This window comes from Rosa rugosa, chromosome 7, assembly GCF_958449725.1.
Source record: "Rosa rugosa chromosome 7, drRosRugo1.1, whole genome shotgun sequence".
In the NCBI taxonomy this organism is placed as follows: Eukaryota; Viridiplantae; Streptophyta; class Magnoliopsida; order Rosales; family Rosaceae; genus Rosa; species Rosa rugosa.
The window spans coordinates 2185139-2210291 of NC_084826.1; the positions used below are offsets into that span (position 1 = coordinate 2185139).

Below are 25153 nucleotides of genomic sequence, written 5' to 3' on the forward strand. Positions count from 1 at the left end.
AAGCCATTTTCATTTTATAAAATGAAAAAGATGACTTGAAAACGTTACCGAACGCCACCTAATTGTCCTGAGTCAAATTTTTTTTCGATCAATCGTAGTCTAATCATAAACAACGTAAACTCATTTTAAATCGGACAAATCATTAGGCAAACCAAAATATCGCAACAACACTTACGGTATCACAATATCACAAAATTTGACATCGGCAACCAAAACTAATGCATTTGTTCAAGACAACTAAAAAGGACAAATCAATCACAAATGACTCTGAAAGTAGACTCTGATTCAAACACACTTTAACTGTTTAACCTACATCACAAACCCAAACTCAAACGACCCAAACCCGAATAATAGAACCCGGACTCTGAAACTCTTCTACAACAAGTCCACAAAACCATAAACCCCAGCAGACAACGCCACCTAAAGCTCTCTGCTTTCTTCCGGAAACAACCCAACTTCAACTCCCCAAGAAATCTCTCCGACTAAATTGACTCCATAGTCAAAGCTTTCACAAACCCAACATCATAATCTTCTTCTCCTTCTTCTCTTATGGACCCTGACGCTTCTGATGCACTTGCAGGTTCCTCCTCTCACTTCCTCTCTTATAATTCAACTCAAAGTTTTCACCTTTTCTTTTAAATCTGGCTCATTCCACTAATTTATGGTTACCCAAGTTTTGTTTCTATCGAATTATCATCTTTTTAATATCAAATTAACTTGTTGCAGCTAGGGAAATAGTGCAGCAGTTTCTGAATGCTGCATGTACTGGGGATGTTGATCTCTTAAAGAGTGAGTATATGCTTTGTTTCTGGGTTTGTGTAATTGCTATGATGAATTGGGTTTTATTTTTGTTGTAAAGTTTGGAACTTTTTGGCCTATTTTTTTGTTGGGGTGGAATTGAATTGGGGATTTGTTTTTGAGTAGAGTTGGCGGGGAAACTTGATGAAGGGAAGGGATTGGCCAAAACTGTGGCTGATATTAAGGATGCCAACAAGCGCGGCGCACTTCATTTTGCTGCAAGAGAGGGCCAGTCTGAGATGTGCAAGTACTTGCTGGAGGAATTGAAACTTGATGTTGATACCAAAGACGAAGATGGTATGTGCTTTATGATATGTATGATCTGTTTTTGTTAAATGAGACCAGAATGTAAGGGTTGAAAGTCACAATCCGAAACCATGTAATATATGAGTCGAACCTCAGCTTGAATAGGACTAGAAGCTAATGTTATATTGCATATTGGATTTGGCAATTTGTCAAGTGTTCCAATATGGAGTTGTATATTTGTATGATCTACCTCCCGTTATAGAGAAGCAACTTGAGCAGGCACTGATTTGGTACAGATTTGCACTTCTTCTTATCGTGTTGCTTACCTTTTAGAAATTTCTATTTTACAGGCGACACTCCCCTTATTCATGCTGCTCGCCTAGGCCATACTGATACTGCAAAACTGCTTCTTGAGTATGGTGCCAATCCGTCTATAGCCAGTGATTTAGGGGCTACAGCTCTTCATCATTCCGCTGGACTAGGTGCGATTCTCTAATTTCAGAAAATCTTATGATCTGTGCCATTTGTAAATAAAGTCTTTGACATAAATTCCATGAGTCATTTTGGTTTGTGTTTATTTACAGGAAACATTGAGTTGCTGAGGTACTTAATTTCCAAGGGTGTCGATGTCAATTCACAAAGTGATGCTGGTTCTCCTTTAATTTGGGCTGCTGGTCATGACCAACCAGATGCTGTGAAAGTTCTGTTAGAACACCACGCTAATGTAAGTCATCATTTATGTTTCTCATTTAAATACAACTTTATCTTATGATCTTATCAAGACAGTTGGAAATTTTTGTCTTGTTTTCTAAATGGAAGTTCCAGAATAGAGCCATGAGTTTGCTTGGTGGTTCTGTACCAGGAGTACCCATCTTGTGGGTATCTCTACTTTTGATACTGCATTCATCTTGATTTAGTTAGGAAATTTAGCATTCATCTTATTGGTCGAGGATTATTTGAATCTACCGTTCTAGGAGAGTAAAAATAGTCGTAAGCTTGTCCTTCATGTTTCATTTTCCTGGTTAGTAAACGTGTGCATGATTTCTGGTAGGCTAGCCAACTGTAGTCATGGCTTTTAAGGCCTTTTTGAGCTTTTAAGGCTTAGCTGAAGATATCATAACCTTGTCTATGTTTCCTTATACCACTTTTAGGCTTTTAGGTCCTCTGTTTATTCTAATTCATATTTTGAGATATCAGCAATTGGGAACTCATATCCAAAGCATGCTCCTTTTATGCATTGCATAGTATGATGTTCATATCTACAATTCCCTTTTCTGGCTTATGTCTTCACAGTATGTTTTCATATTTAGTTCATGTCTAATTCTAGTAAAAAGGCTCCTGGAGAGATAATTCTAAAAATCTTCTTCGTCTCACAGTCTCAATAGAATCTGAGCTGATGTGGTCTTATATTAATTCATTCATTCTTTTTTTGCAGCCTAATGCTGAAAGTGATGATGATATTACTCCATTGTTGTCATCTGTGGCAGCTGGTTCACTGGCGTGCTTGGAGTTATTGATTCAGGTTCACTTTCTTCCTTAATGATTTCTACACTATAGTTTCAGTAAGTGAGACGCAAAACAAAGATCCATATGTTTTGAACAATTTTCCCTGATACAGATTTGAGTGAGTGAGCTGGATACAGCTTGTTCTGTTGGGTCTTATGTCAAATCTTGATTGAAAACTTATTGTTCTTCAATAGTTCAGTGTTTTGACTAAGAGATGAGTTGCATTACTTTCAAGCAACATAACTAAATTATCCTGAATTCAAATGCAATTTCTTAATTTCAAAGCTTCATTGTGACACTTATATAAAGCTCATCGATACATGAAATGCTATATTAATAATCAATCTATCCTATTATGCTTTATATGTCACATGTGACTGAACCATAGGGATATAGTCAAGAAGTTCCATTCTTCAAAGTTTAATTTGCAATTTCAGTGATCTTCTGTATGTCTGGTAAATATGCCTTGTAATGTTTAATAGCAGAATGCCCTTATGTTTTGATTTTGAGCGATCTTTGCTTCATTATGTGACTTGCAACCCTTACTTTTTCTTTTGTTTGTTTGAACAGGCAGGTGCCAAAGTAAATATGAGTGCTGGTGGAGCGACCCCTTTACACATTGCTGCTGATATTGGGAACTTGGAGATTATAAAATGTTTGTTAAAAGCTGGAGCTGATCCCAATGTAACTGATGAGGTGAGGCTATGACTACACTTTTATTTCCAACATGTTTGCTTGCTTATCAGTTTATCTTTGCATAAGCTATTAGTAGTGGATATTGGATAGCACTTGCTGTTGTAGTACTTTGTTGGGTAAATGCTTCACATTGATGATTAAATCTTAAACTTATTACCAGATTCCTTTCTGGTGAAATCTTTGCTTATATTCAATAGATTATTATGAGCGAAACCTTGTATCTCAAGCCAACAGTCATGGTTTCTGTTCTTATACTTATCTAGATGATGCTGTTGACATTGATGAGACCAATACATGCTAAGGGCTTATATTTTGCTTAAAAGTCTGAAGAAAGGATCAATTTGATCTTATCAATGGCAGAAGTTTGTGATTAGTTTCTTTTACTAATCGATAGACTTGCTATTGCACCGCAGGAGGGTTTGAAGCCAATACAGGTTGCAGCTGCAAGTGGGAACCGAAGCGCTGTGGAGATCCTCTTTCCCTTGACATCACAAGTTGAAACCATTTCAAAATGGACAGTTGACGGCATACTTGAGTATATGCAGTCTGAAACAAGCAGACAACAGGTATCAAGATCTGGACATTTCATTCCCCCGAAAGTTTGAAATTCTCTTTTTTCTTTTCTCGTGCACAAGAAGAATAGGATTTCCTAGATGTGGCTGCCATTATTGCTGCAGAGTTGATTTCTAACTTTCAAGAGAAAAATTTGCAGGAACAACCGCGAAATACTAAGGAACTTAATGTCCCAAAAGACTCTACTTCACTGAAGAAAGAGCTCCCTGAGGTGCCAAGTGTTCCCCTGAAATCAAGAGAACCTTGCTAGATTATATATGTACTTTGCCCATGTCCATAATGTGGAATTGTGACTTATATGGTTTTGTGTTTGTGTCTTATTCAGGTGACGCCTGAGGCAAAGAAAAGAGCCGCAGAAGCAAAATCGAGAGGAGGCGATGCTTTCAGTAGAAAGGATTATCAAGCGGCTGTTGATGCATACACGCAGGTGCATTATATTTCTTTCTCAGTTTTTAGTGTTTAACGTTCTCTCAGTTTATGTAGCAATCATGTGATTTTCATTTGGTTATTCCAGTGAAAGCATTTCGTCCGATGACTCTAAGAACTGTTTAATATATATTAGTGGGAAACAGCTGACCTTCTTTGTTTATGAACGGCCACTTGTGTCTGTGTTTGACTTTTGACCAATTTCAGGCAATTGATTTGGACCCAACTGATGCCATTTTTCTTTCCAATCGAAGCCTTTGTTGGCTTCGTCTTGGCCAAGCTGAACATGCCTTAGCTGATGCAAAGGCCTGCAGGGCATTGAAACCAGATTGGCCAAAGGCTTGCTTTCGAGAAGGTGCAGCATTGCGCCTAATGCAGGCATGTACTCACTTTCCCATCTAGTTTCTCATGTTGTTTACTGCACAAAAGAAGACCAAGAGCCATGAAATATTTTGTTTATTATTGCAGAAGTTTGATGAAGCAGCCAATTGTTTTTATGAGGGTGTGCAGCTCGACCCTGAAAGTAAGGAACTCGTCGATGCTTTCAGGTTCGTGTCACCTTCTTTTCAAGTTGACCCTTTCAATTTTCCCAACTTATTGTATCATTTTCGCTTGCAAAACCAAAACTTAAATGCAAATTGTGTTGCTTGTATTAAATAAAAAACCAGGTATGTAATGTATATGCAAAGCTCTTACCACTTCTCCATTGCAGGGAAGCGGTTGAAGCTGGAAGGCAGTTCCACAGTAAAGATAAACAAAAACCAAAACCTTAGTTCGCCGAACGGCCACTGGTTCATCATTAAGATGGTTTTTCTTCCTTCATGACAGTCGGAGTGTGCTATTTCTAAGGAATTTGATCTTGTTACAGTATGTGTTAGTATTAAATATAAGAAATTTTTTGCGGTAACTTCAATTTGTGTCTGACAAATGTATGAGTAAGTTTCTTTCTATATGAGTCTATGCGAGTGATTTTCAAATTGCTAACCTCCCTTTTATTTACTTTGTTTCCTACACCCTTCTATTTTAGTCAAAGTCTACCTATAAATCAATCTTCTAATTTATAACGGTAAACTAGCTCCTGTAATGGATCAACTCTTCGTTTACTGCAGAGGATTACATTAATGTATCAATACATTATCGTGTTATTGCTCCTGTAATGGATCAATTTTTCGTTTACTGCAGAAGATATGTAATTACCGAAATATTAATGTATCGATCCATTATCGTGTTATTTTTTTTTTTCATCATATGAAATTTCAGAAGAGGACCTTCAGGGCTTTTTATATCAAAGTTTCAATTTTTTATTTTCATCATATGAAAAAAAAAAAATTATCGTGTATCGTGTCAATTTTTAAAAAAAAAAAGAAAAAGAAAAAAGACGACCTATATAAAATTTCAGACCCTCTTCCAGTGTTGATGCCATTTCTGAGAGCAAGAGAAGGGTTCTCTCTTAGGGTTAGGGTCTCAGACTCTCTCTCCCAAATTACCAGTAACCATGTCGCTAAACCCACCCGCGGGTTACGGCACCGTCACCGGCGGTCAAACCTCGACCTCCCAAACCGTGTACCCCACGCGCCGCCCATGGTCCGAGCTTTTCTCCCCCGCCGCCTTCTCCGTCCCCTACAGCTACGCCGACGCCATGAGCCGCGTGAAGCACAACCTCAGCTACTTCCGTCTCAACTACGCCGTGGTCGTGCTCTTCATCGTCTTCCTCAGCCTCCTATGGCACCCGGTCTCCATGATCGTCTTCTTGATCATCCTCATCTACTGGATCTTCGGTTACTTCTCACGCGCCCCCGGCCCCGTCGTCCTTTTCAACCGGAGCTTCGACGACGGCGCCGTCCTCTTCGCCCTCAGCCTCCTCACCGTGGTGGCGCTTGTGCTCACGCGCGTGGGGCTGAACGTGCTGGTCTCTCTGGTCGTCGCCGTGGTCGTTGTGGGCCTCCACGCCGCGTTTCGGGTCACAGAAGACCTGTATTCCGATCCGGAGAGCGCTGCTGATGGTGGGTTGGTTTCCGTTGTTGGATCGGAGCCGTCGCGCCCGGCCCACACCCGGTTTTGAGTTACTAATTTTGTTTTTCTCATGTGATTGAAATTTTGAGTTACCAAGCTTGTAATGGTAGACATGGATTTCTTAATACAATAGCCAAAATTTGTTCCTTCACTAAATTATTAAGCGTGAATCAGCTAGTTGTAAACAAAACAAATGTGAAAGAAATTAATCAAAGAATAAATGAGGGCTTTAGGATCCATCCAATCCCATTGTGTTTGGGATACCTACAGTTGACAGCCATGAAGGTCCATCAATAAGCTTTGCCACTGTAAATCTATCAGCCTCAGATCGGCTCATCTTGGCATGACAACCAGGCCAGCTCACCCGGTTTGCAGCGTTTGCACCCGGGCCATTGTTCATGTACTCCCCGAAATACACTTTGTCCACACCCTTGCCTTGCCACTGGAGCCAACCTTCCGGCCGTATAACATTGCTTATGGTCGAATCTATGAACACTGTTCGTGCATAATCCCCCCAATTCCGACCGAGGTACGCTCCGTTGTTAGTCGAGTCTTTAATGACCACATTGGGGTCTCCGGTGATGGTGCAGAGGTGGAATGAAAAGCCTGATGGGTCTGATGGGCTGTTAGAGCCATGGGCCGCGATGACGCTGGTTCCGCCTATTTGATTTTTCTTTATGTAAATGTCGCATTTTTGAAACACAGCACTGCCATAGCCAAAGATGAAGTCAACGCTGCCCGTGATGTTGCATTCTCGGAAGAATTGGCGGCCAGCTTGCACTAGCAATGTGTCTTGATTTCCGGTCATCTTGCATCGGTAAAAGGCGGAGCGGTCGCCGCTGGAGAGAACCGCCACAGCCTGCAAGTTCTCTTGTCCCGCAGTGTTCTCAAACCCTATGTCCATTGCAATGAATCCTAGGGCCCTAACGGCTGTTGGAGATCAAAGTCAAACACAAACATTATGAGAGATAGTAATCTGAAATGGCAAGTTGATTCCTTACAGATTATCCAATCGAGAGAGATCGTTGAACCATGTATGAATATTACGGTGTTAGAATGTCAATAGAGATTATTGAATTAGTAAAATAACATCATAACTCATTATTAAGTTGTTAAATTTGTTGTTAAGAAACTGGATGAGGTCAAATTATGTCCAAAATAGCATGTTGTTAATTAGATTGTCAATGGATAACCTTAAGATGATTGATATATATATATATATATATATATATATATGTCTGTGTTTATAATAGAAATGTTCTAGTGTCTTACCAAACGTGGCTGAATAAAATGTTTCCTGACCACCCCTTGCGCTTTTACTTCCGGAAATGGTAGTAACATCCATGCCCTCTCCCATCAAGACCAGATTCGATTTTGTCTCATCAATGTTCACGTATTCATGGTAAACTCCTCTCTTAACAAGTATCACAAAGTAATTTGTGGAGTGACTTGGTGCTTCCTTAATCGCGTCCATTATTAGCTTGAAATCTCCCTTCCCGTCTTGTGAAACAATGACGTTTGGTTTTTGCGAAATCTTAACGCCGTCGAATCTAGTCGAACCAAGTAAAGAAGCACCAGTAGTAGCCCTGGAAAAATCAGGACCAAATCGTGGCACTTGCAACATATCAAGGATATGATATATGGATGTGGTCACTTGTTTGAGCCTCCCTGAAACCATGAAATGTTTGGTACCATCAAGCATTTGCGTACACATTTCTTGGCTGCCAAGACTACCACTCAACAGTGTCCTCGCATGGGAAATGGCATCACCTGTTGTATAAAATTGTTTATGACCTGCAATGAAGCTTTTGTTTTAGTGTTTGGATTGAAACAAAATCAAGAAATAAATAGTATATCCACGTTAACAGTGTTCAGTCATAAGTAACCTTCCGACCAATATGGAACCAAAAATAGCTAAAATAACCTTGAGTATATTGCTGATTAATCGCCGAAAGGGTCCAATTCATAACACCAGCAGTTTCACCAAGCAAATATGCACAATATTGTGGAAGAGAAACATTGAGATTTGGACCATCATCATCGTTATCATCAATGTCACCATGGATTAGGGACATGGTAGAGGCCACACTTTGAACAAGTTCCATGGTAGACACCAATGACTCTCTGAACGAAGGCAAGGGGACTTTTACGAAGCGGGATGAGCCAATAATATTAGAACTAGACCTAGCATGCGAGTTAATGGATAGAACAATGAAGCAAGTGAAGAAAAGATAGAAACGATCGGAGAGCTTCATATTCTTCAATGGATCGACTACTCATGAGAAGAAAAGTGTTGCAGAGCAAGTGCAATACTTCAGTGGACTCATTCCTCTGTATGCATGTGTATATATACAAGGATATGCAGAAATTGGGAGATCGCCAATTAGAAATGAGAATTTTAAGGCAATTAATTTGTCTCTAATATTTGACCTAAAACAAGATTTTTGCATTTCTTATTAAAACCATTTACAAATTGGTAACATACATGCAGAAAACTAGGCCTGATCAAGGCCAGAATTCAATGGACGATTAAAGTTTTAGGTTTATATAATGTAAATGGGAGAGATGTCAAGGCCAAACTTAGTGGATGCATGGATTGGAGAACTACCAATTTATGGATGGTAAAATATTATGGAAATCAATAAACATTGAATTACAATTTTCATGTCACTGTAAGAGATAGTTTTAGGCTAGTAATTAAAGGAGTGTGAAATTGACATTCTATTTTACAATCATCCCTCATACTTTTCTCTTTTCGAAAAATTTTATGTTTACAAAAAGTAAATAACATTAAGATACTTAAAAAGAAAAAAAGAAGTGTGAATTAAACGAGCATAAGCTCAAAAGCGCTCCACTTTTCGCGGAGTTGGATTCCGAAACCCTAGTTTCGTAAAGCAGGGCGGCGGCTTCCTCTGTTTGCCTGTGACGCTCCGGCGTCGCTATCTCGGTTCGGTAGTGCAGGCGGGGTAGACTTCTCCTGTCGAATTACGGTGGAGAAGCCAAGGTCGCGGATCTGAGGCTGAGCTTTGACGTGCGGGGATCGGACTGGTGTCGACGTCGGGTTCTGGATTGGTGTGCGTGCAGTCGCTGCAAACGAGGGTCGGCGGTGGTTATCGAATCCGTGCAGCGGATTTGGGAGCGAAGTCGGGTCGAGGCTTGGAGGCGGACTTGATTGTCGGTGAGGTTTGGTGACCACCCATACCAGGCTCTGTCTAATTCTTCCAATGGCTGAAGGGCGAGGCCGACCGCCGGAAGTGCAGGAATGGCAGAGGCCGGTTGTGTCGGGATAGCAGCGGCTCCGGCAAGCCTACTAGCTAGGGTTCCGGTGCTCTCCGGTCTAAAATTCAGAGTGAGGGCAGTGGGAGTTGGGCTGGGTGTGGGCTTAAGCCCACTTTCCCTCCTCTTTCTGATTTGGGCAGAAGTTGGGTCGGGCCTTTCGGTAGGCTTGCTGCGGGCTAGGCTTAATATGACCCTATATCAAGATTGTTCACTGCATTGACGGGTGGAAGGGTACACCATGATGGTCTTAGGCCCCAAGCTAATCAAGGCAGATGCGGAGAACTAGGGTTATGTTAGAATAAATTTAGTTGTTAGTTTTGGCTTTTTCCTTTTGGTTTTTAGTTTTGCATTTTCCTTCTTGGTTTTTAGTTTTTACTTTCCCTTTCGGGTTTTAGCCTGACTGCTTGTGTAGTCAGTTGAGCATTGATTTGTAATGGGTGATCTCCGGATCCCCTAGATTGACCTTGTATGGTCGTTATGATCTTTTCGATCACTGGAATATATTCTATTTCCCTCAAAAAAAGAAGAAGTGTGAATTGTAAAATGAGGAGTGTGAATTTGAGAGAGCTTCTAATGATGACCACTAAATTGAGGACTTCATGAAGACTTTCCAATCAACAGTTTGGGAGACCCACTTTTCGATTACATTACCGCAAATAACCGTTAGATGTTTATGTATGCATGAGTAGATCACTTCTGAAAGTTTTCTCCTAAATTACTAATCGTTAAGGTACCGAAGTAAATCAAATCAATGAGCGAACTAGATCTGTCAAAGCTGAACATTTCATGTTCATAAATAATAAATCGCGATTATGAATGCCTTACTAATTTCAATTTGGTTGAGAAATTGCATAAATGATCTACACATGAATATCTAAACATCTAACAGTTGATTTGCGGAAATGTGATCGAAAAGTGAGTCTCACAAGAAAGTCCTAACGAATTCCTCATTTTAGTTGTCTTCGTTAGAAGCTCTCCCTCTATATTACTATAAGGGAAGTGAAATCCACACTTCCCATTTTATAATCCATACTCTCTTTTTCTTTCTTTGGTAACTTAAATTTTGTTTTTAGTAACTTTAACTTTGTCTTAACCACGTGGTGTGGTGTGTTGGTCGAACGGCCTAGTCTGGAACCCCCAGGTCTAGCGTTCGAATCCCAGCTCCATCCCGTGGCCAGCAGATTTGAGGGATCATTTGGATTCGTGCGTCTGCGGTGCAGTGGATTAATTTGGCTTTGCCTGGCTTTTGCCGCAATGTCGGTGCAGGTGTCCTGGCGCTGGGATACCACTGCATGGGTGTGTGAGTTACTAACAACTAACTACCTGATAAAAAAAAAAACTTTAACTTTGTCTTTTATGAGAATTTTGACAGAAAAGGAAAGAGAAAGTGTGGATTACAAATTAGGAAGTGTAGATTTCAATCCCCTACTATAATCCTGTTTTATGATTTGAAAGGCAAATCATCAACAGTAAATGAAAATCCCTTATGAGGATAGGGAGTAAATAAATTGGGGATATAGGATCCCTTTCCCTTAAAATGCTATCTTTGCTGTGTTTCCAACCATTTCCAGCATGATTATTGCAAATCTAAAATTTTTCATATAAATATTAACAAGATCGACATGGTTATAATCTTTAATTATTAATTATTATTGTAAAGGAAAATAAGATTAGCAGCGCGCAGCACTTAATCTTTTGTGCAATCATTTGGCTTGAATGAAACCACCTTTGTTTCAAGGTCAATACCAATCAAGAAATTTGTCTGAGCAAAGTTTCCATAAATGTTAACACCACTGTTATCACCTATCATTGCAAAGCAGAAAACCTCATCTTTTGGTGGAATAAATGTTTGTGTTGGTGTCAACTTTATATTAGCACCCCCCTCAAAATGCACCGTCAATATTGGTCCCTTGAGATTAGTCTTGGTCCTGTAACACAGCTGATTCCCCAAATCCGGGTCATCTTCAATGGGCACCATCGGAATCTGCTTCCTCAGTTCAGCTACCAACCGATCATATAAATCCGTCGGTATATACGTCGGCGGTGTTCCCGAGTCGAGGAAAATGTTGCCCTTTTCAACTTTCCCTTATGAATCGAAAGGCAAAAACTTGTCTCCCACGCTAAATCCTTCCACCGTCACAAAATAAAAAGTGTCGTCTTTCGGGACCAACGGTACTGTCACAACACCATTACCCAACACTTCACTGCCCTTCCCAAAGCTCATCTTGCTTTCGATACTAGCGTCAGTATGAAATGGATTTAGTTTAGGGATACCAGCAAAAATGCCATTGCACACTGATTTTAAACCCACTGACTTTCACACTGATAAAAAATCTGTGGGATTTAGTTTTTAGCAACAGATATCAGTGTGAAATGATATATTGGACCCTACATGAGCACATGTTGACAATATTGTCACTGAAATCTGTGTGATATAGTGTTTTTCACAGATATCCGTGTGTCCCAAATATTTAATAGATATAGATATATGTGAGAAATATTCTACACACTGATATCTGTGTGTGATAAAAAAATTATAATTTATTAAATAACTTTATACCCACAGACATCTGTAACAAAGTTTTTACACATAGATATCCGTGTATAATAACAAAAATATAATTTATTAAATAATTTTATACTTACAGACATCCGTAACAAAGTTTTACACATAGATATTCGTGTATAATCAAAAAAATATAATTTATTAAATAACTTTATACTCATAGATATCTGTAACAAAGTTTTTACACACAGATATCTGTGTGTAATAACAAAAATATAATTGATTAAATAGTTTTATACTTAGAAGTTTTTTATTTCTTTCCCCAAATTTAAAAGATTTATTAGAAAGAATTTCAAAACAAAATATGTGAATAACAATTACTAACATAAATCAGTGTGAGTAAACAAATACTCACAGAAGTCAGTGTAAATCACAAATACTTACAGAAATCTGTGTGAGTAAACAAATACTCACAGAAGTCAGTGTAAATCACAAATACTTACAGAAATTCGTGTGAGTAAACAAATACTCACAAAAATCAGTGTGAATAAATGATCACTCACAGAAATCAGTGTGGATTGAAATGAATTTGATTTACCGCAAAACTGCATTTATCTCTTTCTTGCCTTTTAAAATCAAAAAACTTTATTTACTCTATCTCTCTCTATCCCATCTGCTACTTATCTCTTTCTTGCCTTTCAAAACTGAAAAACTCTCTCTCTCCCTCTCTCTTCCCATCTGCTATGATCTTTAATTAGAGTCAAGTGCCGATATCTCCTCCCTTTTTCCACAGCCTATGTCAAATACTCAACTATCCCAATCTCAGTCTCATCTCCTTCTAATCAAACAACCACTCAGAGTAGTCTATGTGGAATCATGCCTAGTTTGTTGTTGAGCATAGTGGATCGGCTGACTTTCTTCCTCTCTCTAATGTATTCGAACCCAAATCCGATCCCCAATTTAAGAAAAAGATAGATTGATATCAGGTCTTTACTTGATCCCTTATTGTTATAGGATCTTGAATTGTTTTTAATGTTCTTGGTTCCTGTTATTTGTTGTGGATTGCTTTTGATGTATATGTTTATGAAAATATTTGCGAGATCTGGGTTTTGCAGAATCATTGTGAGTAGAAATAGGAGGTGGAGGCATGGATGATTGGTTTCAGTAAGCATATCTATGCTGATTGGGTTATGGCATGGATGATTTCTAATCAAGCAGATCTATCCATTGAAAGTAAGATTCGTTGGGTTTATTGGATTTAAATTTTAACAGTTTCAGTTTCAATAATCTCCTTTGCATTTATGGTCATATTGGGTATTCTCTACCAAAGTTTGAGGTTCTTAATCCATGTCTTTCTTTGTTCAGTAATGCTCTACACCGAAGACTGATTACGATGTCGATGGAGATTTTGACCCAGAAGATCTTCCAACAACCTCTTATAACAATTTGAATTTTGAATTCGATTCTACTGAACCAGAAGATATGCATGCAAGGACCATGTTTGTTGATGAACCAGATCTGGGAATAAAAGAAATAATCAGACGTATTAAAATTTAGAAATTTTAAACAATTGGTAAAATTATTTTCTTTAATACAATTGGACCGATGAAATGTCAAAAATATCTGTAACAAAAAAAAAATGTCAAAAATATATTATTTAATATTTAACCAATTCACACGGATGCATTTTACAAATATATTTTTATCATTGATTTGATGGACCTGTATGGAATTGGAAAGTGGTGAGTCCCATTATAGTCCACACTGATTTTTCTATCTGTGTGGAGAGACCAAAGGCCACCCCTCTCAAATGGGACAGAAATTTAATCCGTGAGTGTAGGGTGGCTATTAGGCTTCCCACACGGATATCAGTTGCTATTTGAGATTATACCCACTGATTAAAATCAGTGTGCAATGGCAATTTTGCTAGTAGTATGAGAACTTCTTGCCTCCAACTAAGGGAGCCACTTGAGAAATGAAAGATATAGGGCCTCCTCCAAGGCCAATTAGACCCATATTATCTTGATTAAAAACACCAGTATTGTTATGTCCACAACCAAACGCAATACCTTTTAGGGCAACAGTACCGTTCCCAGACGTGGATTCCAAGGAAATGGTCTCTTTAGCCAATACCCCTCTGGTCACCGAACCGTCTCCGTATTCGTAATGGTAACTGCAAACATTTTCTGCCGAACAAGAATTAGGAACCAAACTACATTCTTGTGCACTACAAGGTAGGTCGTTATATGTTGATGACTTCTTCAGATCGAATTTGGGTTTGATTTGCTTATAGCAGCCCTCACATGGTACACATTGTGCCCATAATAAGTCACTGCCTGTATCAGCAATGCCGTAAACATCGAACAGCGGATTTCCAAGTGAGAGCTTCATAAGATACTGGCCGTTGTTGGCTTGTACTCGTGACTGTGGCTTGCCCATAGGAGTTTTGTTATGATTGTAAAACGGCGACTTTGGGGAGTTTCGGTGGACGAGTTTGACACTAAACCCACCATTGCTTGCTGCTGTAGCAGAAAAGGATACAAGATATATGAAAAGAGTAGTCAGAAGTACTACACCAAAGTGTACATGACAAAGGATAGTGTCCATGGCTGCCATTACCGAACCAGCTTTCCGTGGATACATAGAATTTCAGGGAGATATATAAGGCCTCGAGAGGATAGGTGGTATATAGGTTTGTATTGATGGCTAAATCTACAACAATGTGTGTCCAATTTTCACGGTCATCTACAATTATGTGTGTCTGATTGTATGGTCATTTACAAATAATCTACATTAATGAGCATCTGATTTTATGGTCACCTACAATTATGTGTGTCTGATTTTACGGTCATCTACAAGTAAATTAGATATATTATCTAGGACAAGAGTACATTAATAAAAAGCAAACACAAAAGGTAAGTGGAGAAATATGAAGAGGGATGAGTGGCACCAGCACCATTACATTACTACTACTCATCTTTATGCAATCAGCTGGCTTGAAGGAGACCACCCTTCTATCCAGATCATAACCGATCAAGATATTTCCCTGAAGATTGTTTCCATAAATACCAACTTGATCTTCACCGATGGTGTCCGAACGAGAGGTGTTCACCATTCCAAAGCAGTACAACTTGTTCTCTGGGTCTTCAAAAAACACTTGTTCTGCCGTTAACTTGAGTTTAGCACCACCCTCAAAATGCATGGTCACATCAGGTCCTTTCAGATTCTTCGTGGTTTTGAAGCAAAGCTGGGTTCCCTCTGTCGGATCATCTAAAACGATATTCATATAGACCGGATCCAATTTCGGATTAACTGTCTTCTTCACTTGAGTTACCACCCGCTCATAAAAATCTTGCGGTAAATATGTCAAAGTTGTTCCTGAGTCGACAATCATGTTACCTTTCTCAAACAACTTCAAGTTTCCTTGTGAACTAAACGGAACAAACTTATTTCCGACGGTAACTCCTTCTAGCGTCACTAGATATTGATCCTGGAATAGTGCTTTATCGACCAATGACGTTGTCACCACACCGTCACCCGAAACTTCACTCCCATTTCCAAAACTTATCTTGCTTGCAGTTTTGGGATCAGTATCAGTAGGCACCAAGCAATGTGAGAATTTTTTGCCTCCAACGAGAGGACCAATTTGAGATATAAATGACAATGGTCCACGTCCAAGCCCAATCACTCCCATTTGATTTTCAGTTAAAGAACCACTGTTGTTATGCCCACAACCCATCACGATATTTTTCAGGGATACCGGCTTACCTGACGTGGACGTCAAGATAATTGTTTCTTTAGCCAATACCCCTTTAGAGATTGAGTCATCTACATAAGCGTAGTAGTAAGTGCAAACCATTTTGGGTAATGAGCAAAATCCATTGTCTTCAAGAAAACTACATTCCTTTGTGGAACAAGGAACCTTCCTATAAGTTGATGACTTTTTCGGGTCGAACATGGCATGCTTCATCTTGTAGCAACCATCACACGGCTTGCATTGGGTCCATAGTAAAGTGCTACCTGAGTCAGCAACTGCATAAATATCGACGGGCGGAGTTCCTATTGAGAACTTCATAAGATGTTCACCATCATCCTCGTCCATTGTAAGCGGTGATTGTGGTGTGTTTGGACCCATCAAACGTCGAAAAACTTTATTCTTTCTATGATTGTGGAAGGGTGAATTTAGGGACTTTTTTCGAATAAGGTGGGTACTGAAACCAGAATGATGATTATTGTTAATATTTGCTGCTGCAACAGAATAACACACCGGATGAAGCACAAGAATGATGGTGACCACTACCCTATAATAATACTTCTCTAAACGACGAAGGCTACTATTAGGGTTTTTAACTGCCATTATCTGAGGAAACAGATTGGTATGAGAAGAAAGAGATCGACTGGTGCAGATCGAAATCTTTAAATAGAAGGTGATAGGCTTTGTGTTCATGGGTAAGAAGCCATTATTCACGTACACATGGAGATAAGATATGATTCTAATTAGAATCTCGTAGGATACGGAAGAATTTTTGTATTTAGAAAATTTGGAAGAGGATCGACCAGGGCCATGTTTTCCTGAAAGAAAAAAACCTCTGCGCCACTTGTTCTATGAAGTTCCTTTCCTCCCGTCAAAGCCTCATTTCTTGGCTTAATTTTCAACTTTTGACTTTAATTTCCATGAAAATTGAAGGGGTAATGTAGTTATTTTGCCTAATTTTGTTGCAATATAAAAATACAACATGTACACTCAATACTCAGATTGAATAAATAAAAAAAACAAGTACACTCAATACTCAGATTGAATAAATAAAAAAAACAAGTACACTCAATACTCAGATTGAGCCTAGGAAGTCTTTGGGTTCCTCTTGACAAAGTTAAAAAGAAAAAAAAAAAAAACACTTGTTACTTTTCTTTTTGTTATATGGAGATGAAGCGGATCAAATCCCGACTAGACCAATTTTCAACCTCCCTCGCCACTTGAACTAACTCTAAGTACTTAAAACTTGATGCTTCTATTTTCAAAAAAAAAGGAAAAAAAATTGATGCTTCTAGCGCAAATATTGGTAGGTGTGTCAGTTTGTTTCAAGTAATGGATTTGTTCATTTAAGTAATTGAAGGACAAAATTACAATAAAAGGAATATTGCTTGAGATGGGCTTTTTGAAAAGAGCCCAATACATGTGATCCGAGCCCAGGAACGGGTATAAATCTCCCTACTCTTTCACACTTTGAGAGTAAGCCTTTGTGTTTCTTCAACCTCTTGAATTGAATCGAAGATGCAACAGGTGAATCCAGAACCTTAGTTTCTTAAATTGAAGTGTTTGTTTGTATGTATGCGAAAGTTTACTTATTTATCTATGTCGTGTTTAAAAGGGTGGAGGATCTGAAACCGAGGTGACATGGGAGGACCAGCAGAACATCAACAAATTTGGGAGATTGAATAACCGGTTCCACGAGCTAGAGGACGAGATCAAAGTTGCAAAGGTAAGATCTTTTGCTCATATTGTTAATGGGTTTTGTTTTTATTTTGATTTTGATTCTGGGTATTGCAAATAGGTGCTTGCAAATAGAAGAAGATGTTTTCTTGTTTTGAATTAGTATTAAACAAAGAGACTGGAGATTGTAAATTGAAGAAAAAAGCTAACGGGTGTGTTAACTAATAAGGGATTTAGCAAGAGGGAAAGATATTAACTTGATTTGTCAGTCTGTTAGGTTTGATGTTACTGTTTTACTGAAGTGGATTCACAAACTACCCTGAAGGCAATGAATTTTGAGGCTTTGCTTGGGCATCAAATTCAATATATATTACCTGTTTTCTCTTTTGGTTGTGAGCATCTATTGTTTGATAACTTGATTAGGTCACTAATCCCTGTAAACTTGAAGGGCCTAGTCCCTGTAATATAGGAATTGGGATTTCCTGCTTTGATATTATGTTGAATTGGAGCAGCTGTCTAAAATAAAATTAATTATATATCTATAGAAACTTAAGGTCTTATTTGGAGACTTCAAGTATCGGATATGATCTGGAATTGTCCATACCGCTGAGTTCTTATATACCGAGTCTGGTCAATGGCTCTTTTACTACCATAATGATATGTTGGTCATGATTCTGTGACTCGAGTTTTTTTTGTTTAGACTGCTTTTACCCTCCAAAACCAAGTTTATTTCCTTTCGAGTGATTAAATGCTTCAAAAGCTATTACAAGGCTTTGTATTTTTATTGACAAGAAAAAAAAAAGAAAAAAAAAAGAGGGGGATTTCTTTTATACTCATTTGATCTGTCATGTGTATCACTATGTTAGTTAAACTTGAATATCACTTTCTATCTTCTTGTGTGTATTTATTCGTATACCAGTCTTTCGTAAGATGTCCACTGTTTTGATCCATTGTTTCCATCCAGGAATCAAATGATAACTTGGAGGATGCAGGGAATGAATTGATTCTCACAGATGAGGAGGTGGTGCGGTTCCAGATTGGTGAAGTCTTTGCCCATGTTCCAAAAGAAGAAGTGGAGACCAGGATAGAAGAAATGAAAGAGGTAACTAGCAAAAGTTTAGAGAAACTCCATGAAGAGAAGGAATCTGTTCTTGCACAGATGTCCGAATTGAAGCAAATTTTATATGGAAAGTTCAAGGACTCCATCAATCTAGAGGAGGATTGAAGGGGACTTATGAGTGATTTGTTGTGCTGATGTTTCTCTTCTACTTTGTTGTTGATATGATTTTTGTTTCGATCAGATTTTTAAATAGCTGAATGAAAGTAAGAAACTACTTGCTATCTGCGTGATCTTCTTTATTTGTCCCAAAATGTCTCCGAAATTTCATACAAGGCATTTGCTCTGCACTTTTAAATTGGATTAGTAATAAACACTTGAAAATAAACCGAATGTTTTGGCACTAAACCTGGAAGATGGCTCAGGCCCTGTTTTCCCAAAAGAACTCTATACCTGTTGTTTTATTAGGCAAAGTCTCATTTCTTGGGTCAATTTTCGAATTTTTGAATTTTCCATTAATTTCAATAGAAAATTACACACTCTAATTTCAAATGGGAGGAGTGAATCCACAAGCTACTCTGCACCAATAGTTGTTTAATGGTTGTGTTTTACTATAGTGAAATCACAAACCACCCTGAATACGAGTAATTTTAGGTTTTACCTAGGCATCAAATTCAATAATTCACGGTAAGCTTAATACTTTGAATTGCATGCTATCTTATTTTGATCCAATGTTAACATCCTTGAATCAAATGATAACTTGGAGGAAGTACGGGAATAAGTTGATTCTCATATATGAGGTGGTGGTGCGTTTCCATAGTGGCGTAGTTTTTGCCCATGTTCCAAAAGAAAAAGTGGAGAACAGGATAGATAGAAGAAATGAAAAAGGTAACTAGCAAAGATAGTTGAATGAAAGTAAGTAACCAAAGATAGCTGAATGAAAGTAAGTAACTACTTGCTATCTGCATGGTCTTCTTTATTTGTTCCAAAGTATCTCTCAAATTTCATAAAGGGTATTTGCTCTGCACTCTAAATTGGATTAGTAATAAACACCGAAAAAGAAAAATCGATCCCTGAATAAATGAAGAAGACCACATATCTTGTTTAAGCATTGAACCTGCTTCATACTGGTACATAAAAACATACGAGTATATATTAAAAATTTCACCGGAGCCGGTTTTGTGTTCGGACGTTTAGAACCCAATGAAAGGCTCATCCTCCTCAATCCTCACTTCCAGTTGCAGACCCGAAGGAATTAGCCTCCCAATTTCAAACCAATTCCATTTTCTCTTATGAAACCAGCAGATGGATAAGCATAAATTATAATCAATATGATGGGCAGAGCAAATAAGATAGCATGCAATTCAAAAATTTTAAAAACTTTGATGAAAGCTCACGAATTTCCCCAAACTTAAACCTAATTTATAAAAACCCAAATTAAAATCATATACCCCAAACTTTGATACCCCACTCCCTCTCACATGACAAATAGTCATCTACTCCTAGTTGGTTGACAAACCAGTTGAATTAATGAGGTACTGTGATTAGCCGATGTATCCGCTATTTTGATCATTTCTCGAAAATTATGAGAAGATCAAAATGTCATATTTGAGATGCAACTTAAATAATTAAGCTAAGAACCATGAAGTTTCCAAGGTACAAGCAAAGGAGAACGAAGTTTCCCACTACATCCATCCACAATCTGATACTTACATTCAAACATGATTTCAAACAACATACCATTCATACATAAATTTATATAACGATCGTTTCACATCTAAAAATTTCCATGTCAAATTACTAGCTCATGGTGTTTATGTTTGACTTATTTTCTTCTCCAATAGGTTTTAGGGCCCAAGGAATCATTGCAATTGACATAGAATTCGAGAACGTAACGTTACAAGTCAAGCAAATATATAGGTGGTCGAACTTCTATCCGGTGGCGACCGCCCTATCTTCTACTTGTGCAAGATAACAGGAAACCAAGACACATTGCTTGTGCAAGCCGATCACCAATTCTTCCGAATGCCAATCACCGATGATGTTGTCGACTCCATCTTTGGCTATAGCACTACCATCTCACAAAAATGAAATATTTACATAAAACAAAAGGGGAGTGAAATCCACACTCCCCGTTTTACAATCCATACTCTATGTTTTCTTTTTTAGTACTAAAAATTTGGTCTTTACTAACTTGATTTTTGTCTTTTTTATGAGAATTTTGACCAAAAAATGTAAGATGAAGTGTGGATTACAAATTAGGGAGTGTGAATTTCACTACAAATCGGCGGCACCAGCGTCATCGCCACCCATGGCTGCAACTCCTCATCAGACTCATCCGGCTTCCCATTCTAACTCTACAACATCAAAGTTGACCCCAATGTGTCCACAAAGAAGCCAACTTAAAGGTTGGAATGGAGTTAGGCCAGGGACTAATGCACAAACAGTGTTCATGCAGTCATCTACAAGCAATGTTCCAAGGCCAGAGGCTTGGCTTTAGTGGCATGGCCTTGTAGATAAACTATATTTCGATGAGTACCAGAATTCTGACTGGGTGTGGCGCTTGGAGACTGGGTGAAGTGACCATGCCAGGTTATCATAAGATGAGCGCAAATGATGCTGATATATTTACAATGGCCAAGTTTATTGATGGGTATTCATGGCTAGCTCCCACACACACAAGAATTGGATCCATTGGCCAATCCTCGAATGGGAGCTTAAGCTAAAACAATAACAGTCATCAAATGAATCATACCTACATGACTACATGAGTGATATGACAATGCACAGTTGGAGCATTTCACATGCGCCGAAGGGGTTTATCTTGAGCCTAGGAAGCCTTTGGGTTCCTCTTGACAAAGTCAAAAAAAAAGTTCTAAACCTAATCGATTTCTTGAAGTTTGAATCGGGTTAGCTTTGGTCGCTGGTGATGTTAGAGATGAAGGGAAGCTTCTCCTAGCATCTAGGAGATCAATATGATGGGCTTGTAAGGGTGTCCTGAATACCTGGACAACCCAAATCGGGGAGTACTTTGGTCTGGAAGCAATTATGGCAAGGCCACAGATCTGTTTCTTCGGGAGACAGTGGTTGTCGTGTCATCCTCAGATGGGTGTTGAGATTATGGAAATGAGCTTGGAAGTGGGCTCAACTCTGATCCAGGTGGAGTACATTTTGTCAAGTTACTGCTTAATGGAGTCTCTTGCTAGCAATCAGATGGCTTCCTTAGCTTACATACTATGATTTTTTTCCACTAAATCAAAGAATTTTCTTGAGTACCACAATTGAGTACATTGTTATTGAGTGTGGGCATAAGAACAATGGTGCTACTTCAACTGAGAATGATATGAGAGTGGTTGGGCTTGGACGCGAACATTTATAATTTCTTTCTCAAATTGCTATGTTGGAGGCAAAAAAAATTCTCTCATTACTTGATGCCTTAGAATGCTGATCAAAAAATCGAAAGCAAGATCAATTTCCTAAAAGGTAGTGAAGTTTTGGGTGACTCGGATACTTCTACGAGTACCCTCTACATCAAGGGTACCCAACGCTGGCTGCTCCATTCACAAGGCTTGAACTCGAGACCTTGCTTAAGGGGAACAAGCTCCTCACCACTTGAAGCACCAAGCGTTGGTTAAATGTGATCTTTTTCAAGCCAACTAATTGCATATATAAGGGTTGTTGTGCTAATTATTACTTCCATTGATCCATTTTTCCTTTTCTCCACTTGGCTTTTTGTATTTGCTTTTGGTTATAAAATTCTGTTCTTTTAGCTAATGCCGCATATTGTTGCCTGTACTTTATAATCACACATACATAAAACATAATTCCATATATTGTTGCCTTGATCATTCATCTGGAAAGTCATTGGAAATGAAGAAGGATAAAGGTCTTCTGTGCAGCACTGATGTGAACTCTCAATGGGAAGTAGTTAGCACAATCACTGATCTCATATTATTTGTTCTGTCATAAGTTACGCTTTAGCTAATGTCTACTCCATTCTTACACACATAACTCCTATGCACAGTCATCCAATATTTGACTGATCTCACACTAATGTCTACTCCATTGTCCACCTCATCCCAATTGATACAAGCCTCGGCCTCATATATGTTCCTTCATATATATTACATCTTTTATTTTTTCTGTTTAGAGGAAAACGAGGATTAAGGATATGAATCATATGATGGAAATATAAAACGAGGGATACCAAATCGGGTGAAATTGACACCCCATTTTTTACAAACCACACCCCTCGATCCATGCATATATTCATTGAAAAATCACTCATGAAGGGGAGTGTAGGCTGTTAAAAAAAAAAGTGTCAATTTCAATCCCCTACAAAATCTATACTAACATTCCTACAAATTAAGTCTCTTGCAAAGACTGCTGACCTGATAAATCTATACGAAAGAACAACCACATAATTTTCAAACATGTAGACTTTCTTGACCAAAACAACAAATAGGAAAGTCAAAAGTTGAAAATTGAGCCAAGATCGGTTTGTTTTTTTTTTTTTTTTGTTAAAAAAATTGAGCCAAGAAATGAGGCTTTGACCATAGAAATAAGGAACCCAATAATACAAGTCGCACCCGGCGGCCTCTTTTAAATTTTCTAAAACAAGAACTACTCAACCGTATAGTACGAGGTTCTTAGGATAATATAATGTCCATGTCATGCTTAATTTTTAGCCATGAAAACAAAGCTTACCACCTTTTATATAAGGACTAATACCTGCAGATCATTCTTCTCTCATTACCAATCTCTTGCCTTAAATAATGGCACCTACAAACCCTAGTAGTGCCTTTTGTCATTTACGCAAGTATTATTATAGTTTGGTGGTCATCACTATTTTTTCCATTCATCTCGTATGTTTTTTTTATACCGCAGCGGCAGATATCAACAATTATAATGGTGGATTTAGTGCTCATCTTATCCGAAGAAACTCTCTAAATTCACTCTTGTACAATCACAAAAGGAACAAAAGTTTCCGACGTTTGATGGGTCCAGAAACGCCGCAATCAACACTAGCAACCGATCCAGATGGTAGCGAACATCTTATGAAATTGTCAATAGGAACTCCGCCTTTCGATATCTATGTAATTGCTGATACAGGCAGCACTCTACTATGGACTCAATGCCAGCCATGTAAAAGTTGCTTCAAGACGAAACATGCCATATTTGACCCGAAAGAATCCTCAACTTATAGGAACATTACTTGTTCTCAAAGCGAGTGTAGACTTGTTGACGAGTTCTCACCTCGAAACTATTGCAAAAGAAATCCTCAAGCTGCTTGCATGTATGATTCAACGTATGCAGATGAGTCATACTCTAAAGGTACAGTGGCTAAAGAAGTAATTACCTTGAAGTCCACGTCAGGTAAGGTTGTAATCCTAAAAGATATTGTCATTGGGTGTGGGCAAAACAACAGTGGTATAGAGGCAAGTGAGAATGAAATGGGAATAATAGGGCTTGGACGCGGGCCCTTGTCATTTGCTTCTCAAATCAGTCCCTATGTTGGAGGCAAAAAATTCTCGTATTGCTTTGTGCCTGTTAGTACTGATCCCAAAATCGAAAGTACTATTAATTTCGGGAATGGGAGTGAAGTTTCGGGTGAAGGGGTGGTGTCAACACCTTTGATCGATGTAGAATCGGACATGGATAGTTATCTTGTGACGATGAAAGGAATTACAATTGGAAATGATTTTGTTCCTTTTAACTCAACAGGAACATTGCTTGAGAAAGGTAACACGTTGATCGACTCAGGCACAGCTTTATCATATTTACCTCAAGATTTTTATGAACGGGTGGTGAATCAGCTGGTACACAAACTTGATCCGAATTTGGAGGTAATCAATTATATTGACGAAGATAATTCAAGTAGCATATGCTTCAACACGACAACGCTTCCAAAAGCACCAAATATGGCTGTGCATTTTGACGATGGTGGAAAATTACAATTAACGGCGGAACATATATTTAGAGACGAAGAGAAAAAATTAGTCTGCCTTGGACTAATGAACTCTAGTAAGCAGGGCTTCTCTAGTGACGATATTGGTGTTCTCGGAAACAATGTTCAAGAAAATTTCTTGATTGGTTTTGACTTGGATAAAAAATGGGTCTCCTTCAAGCCTACTAATTGCATAAAGATGGCTGCTGCTAGTGGTGCTAATATTGCTACTCATCTCTTTTCCATTTTCTCTACTTGCCTTTTGTATTTGTTTTTGATTGTGAAATCATCTTAGTTGTTGGTGTCATCTTAGAGCATCTTTACCAATGCTAGCAATTTTTCAGTCAAATTTTAGTCAAGGTAGCTAAAAAGTCATTTTGGCTAATCACTTTAGAAATCCTAGAGGGTCTGCTAAAGATGCTCTAAAAGGCTTTAATTTTCTCACATGTTTTTGAAATCAAAGGGGTGTCAATCCATTAATAGGGTAGAAAAAGGCGTACAAAACACAATAGTCCACCGGAAGTGGGCCACTCATAATCGAGTTACTACTAGAGACTCTAGAAAACTAGACTAAGTAAAGACACCTTGGATAGCGATGTAATTCAAATAACCAAAACCTGACACTATTAGGGAATAGGGAACAAACTGAGCCAGGTCAAGTTCGATATCTTGACG

The 25153-nt window shown here is 38.5% G+C and overlaps 7 protein-coding genes, 1 long non-coding RNA gene and 1 pseudogene across 8 annotated transcripts; 5 read left to right on the top strand and 4 right to left on the bottom strand.

Moving 5' to 3' along the window:
• Positions 1-342: 342 nt before the first annotated feature.
• LOC133721905 (uncharacterized) lies at positions 343-5229 on the top strand. The gene is made up of 13 exons (XM_062148680.1): positions 343-580; positions 727-789; positions 925-1095; positions 1395-1526; positions 1629-1768; positions 2480-2566; positions 3121-3246; positions 3660-3812; positions 3959-4030; positions 4145-4246; positions 4453-4623; positions 4714-4793; positions 4958-5229. The coding sequence occupies exons 1-13, from the start codon at positions 550-552 to the stop codon at positions 5016-5018; spliced, it is 1389 nt and encodes a 462-aa protein (XP_062004664.1). The 5' UTR covers positions 343-549; the 3' UTR covers positions 5019-5229.
• A 414-nt stretch (positions 5230-5643) lies between these two features.
• On the top strand, positions 5644-6414 carry LOC133721809 (PRA1 family protein E-like). The gene has a single exon (XM_062148543.1). It carries the CDS (start codon positions 5741-5743, stop codon positions 6305-6307), a length of 567 nt encoding a protein of 188 aa, XP_062004527.1. The 5' UTR covers positions 5644-5740; the 3' UTR covers positions 6308-6414.
• Positions 6415-6485: 71 nt separating this feature from the next.
• Positions 6486-7229, bottom strand: LOC133721808 (probable pectinesterase/pectinesterase inhibitor 32). Its single transcript, XM_062148542.1, has one exon. It carries the CDS (start codon positions 7160-7162, stop codon positions 6488-6490), a length of 675 nt encoding a protein of 224 aa, XP_062004526.1. The 5' UTR covers positions 7163-7229; the 3' UTR covers positions 6486-6487.
• LOC133720910 (probable pectinesterase/pectinesterase inhibitor 32) lies at positions 7218-8363 on the bottom strand. The gene is made up of 3 exons (XM_062147393.1): positions 8183-8363; positions 7531-8028; positions 7218-7234 (listed from the first exon to the last, which is right to left on the bottom strand). Exons 1-3 carry the CDS (start codon positions 8361-8363, stop codon positions 7218-7220), a joined length of 696 nt encoding a protein of 231 aa, XP_062003377.1.
• A 2861-nt stretch (positions 8364-11224) lies between these two features.
• LOC133720911 (aspartic proteinase CDR1-like) lies at positions 11225-14659 on the bottom strand (annotated as a pseudogene).
• On the top strand, positions 12718-13706 carry LOC133719984 (uncharacterized). Its single transcript, XR_009851607.1, has 3 exons — positions 12718-13029; positions 13159-13276; positions 13409-13706. It is a non-coding gene; the product is annotated as an uncharacterized LOC133719984 (long non-coding RNA).
• Positions 14660-14915: 256 nt separating the features above from the next.
• On the bottom strand, positions 14916-16400 carry LOC133720912 (aspartic proteinase CDR1-like). Its single transcript, XM_062147395.1, has one exon. It carries the CDS (start codon positions 16398-16400, stop codon positions 14916-14918), a length of 1485 nt encoding a protein of 494 aa, XP_062003379.1.
• Positions 16401-17178: 778 nt separating this feature from the next.
• LOC133721614 (probable prefoldin subunit 4) lies at positions 17179-18817 on the top strand. Its single transcript, XM_062148277.1, has 3 exons — positions 17179-17324; positions 17413-17523; positions 18439-18817. The coding sequence occupies exons 1-3, from the start codon at positions 17316-17318 to the stop codon at positions 18697-18699; spliced, it is 381 nt and encodes a 126-aa protein (XP_062004261.1). The 5' UTR covers positions 17179-17315; the 3' UTR covers positions 18700-18817.
• A 4480-nt stretch (positions 18818-23297) lies between these two features.
• On the top strand, positions 23298-24785 carry LOC133723522 (aspartic proteinase CDR1-like). The gene has a single exon (XM_062150366.1). It carries the CDS (start codon positions 23307-23309, stop codon positions 24771-24773), a length of 1467 nt encoding a protein of 488 aa, XP_062006350.1. The 5' UTR covers positions 23298-23306; the 3' UTR covers positions 24774-24785.
• Positions 24786-25153: the final 368 nt, after the last annotated feature.

Coding starts and splice junctions, on each gene's coding strand:
- LOC133721905 (XM_062148680.1), top strand. CDS start 550: ATGGACCCTGACGCTTCTGATGCACTTGCAG. Junction 581..726: donor CGCTTCTGATGCACTTGCAG/GTTCCTCCTCTC, acceptor AACTTGTTGCAG/CTAGGGAAATAGTGCAGCAG. Junction 4,794..4,957: donor GAACTCGTCGATGCTTTCAG/GTTCGTGTCACC, acceptor TCTCCATTGCAG/GGAAGCGGTTGAAGCTGGAA.
- LOC133721809 (XM_062148543.1), top strand. CDS start 5,741: ATGTCGCTAAACCCACCCGCGGGTTACGGCACCGTCACCGGCGGTCAA.
- LOC133721808 (XM_062148542.1), bottom strand. CDS start 7,162: ATGGACATAGGGTTTGAGAACACTGCGGGACAAGAGAACTTGCAGGCT.
- LOC133720910 (XM_062147393.1), bottom strand. CDS start 8,363: ATGGAACTTGTTCAAAGTGTGGCCTCTACCATGTCCCTAATCCATGGT. Junction 8,029..8,182: donor TAATCAGCAATATACTCAAG/GTTATTTTAGCT, acceptor TTTATACAACAG/GTGATGCCATTTCCCATGCG.
- LOC133720912 (XM_062147395.1), bottom strand. CDS start 16,400: ATGGCAGTTAAAAACCCTAATAGTAGCCTTCGTCGTTTAGAGAAGTAT.
- LOC133721614 (XM_062148277.1), top strand. Junction 17,524..18,438: donor ACGAGATCAAAGTTGCAAAG/GTAAGATCTTTT, acceptor GTTTCCATCCAG/GAATCAAATGATAACTTGGA.
- LOC133723522 (XM_062150366.1), top strand. CDS start 23,307: ATGGCACCTACAAACCCTAGTAGTGCCTTTTGTCATTTACGCAAGTAT.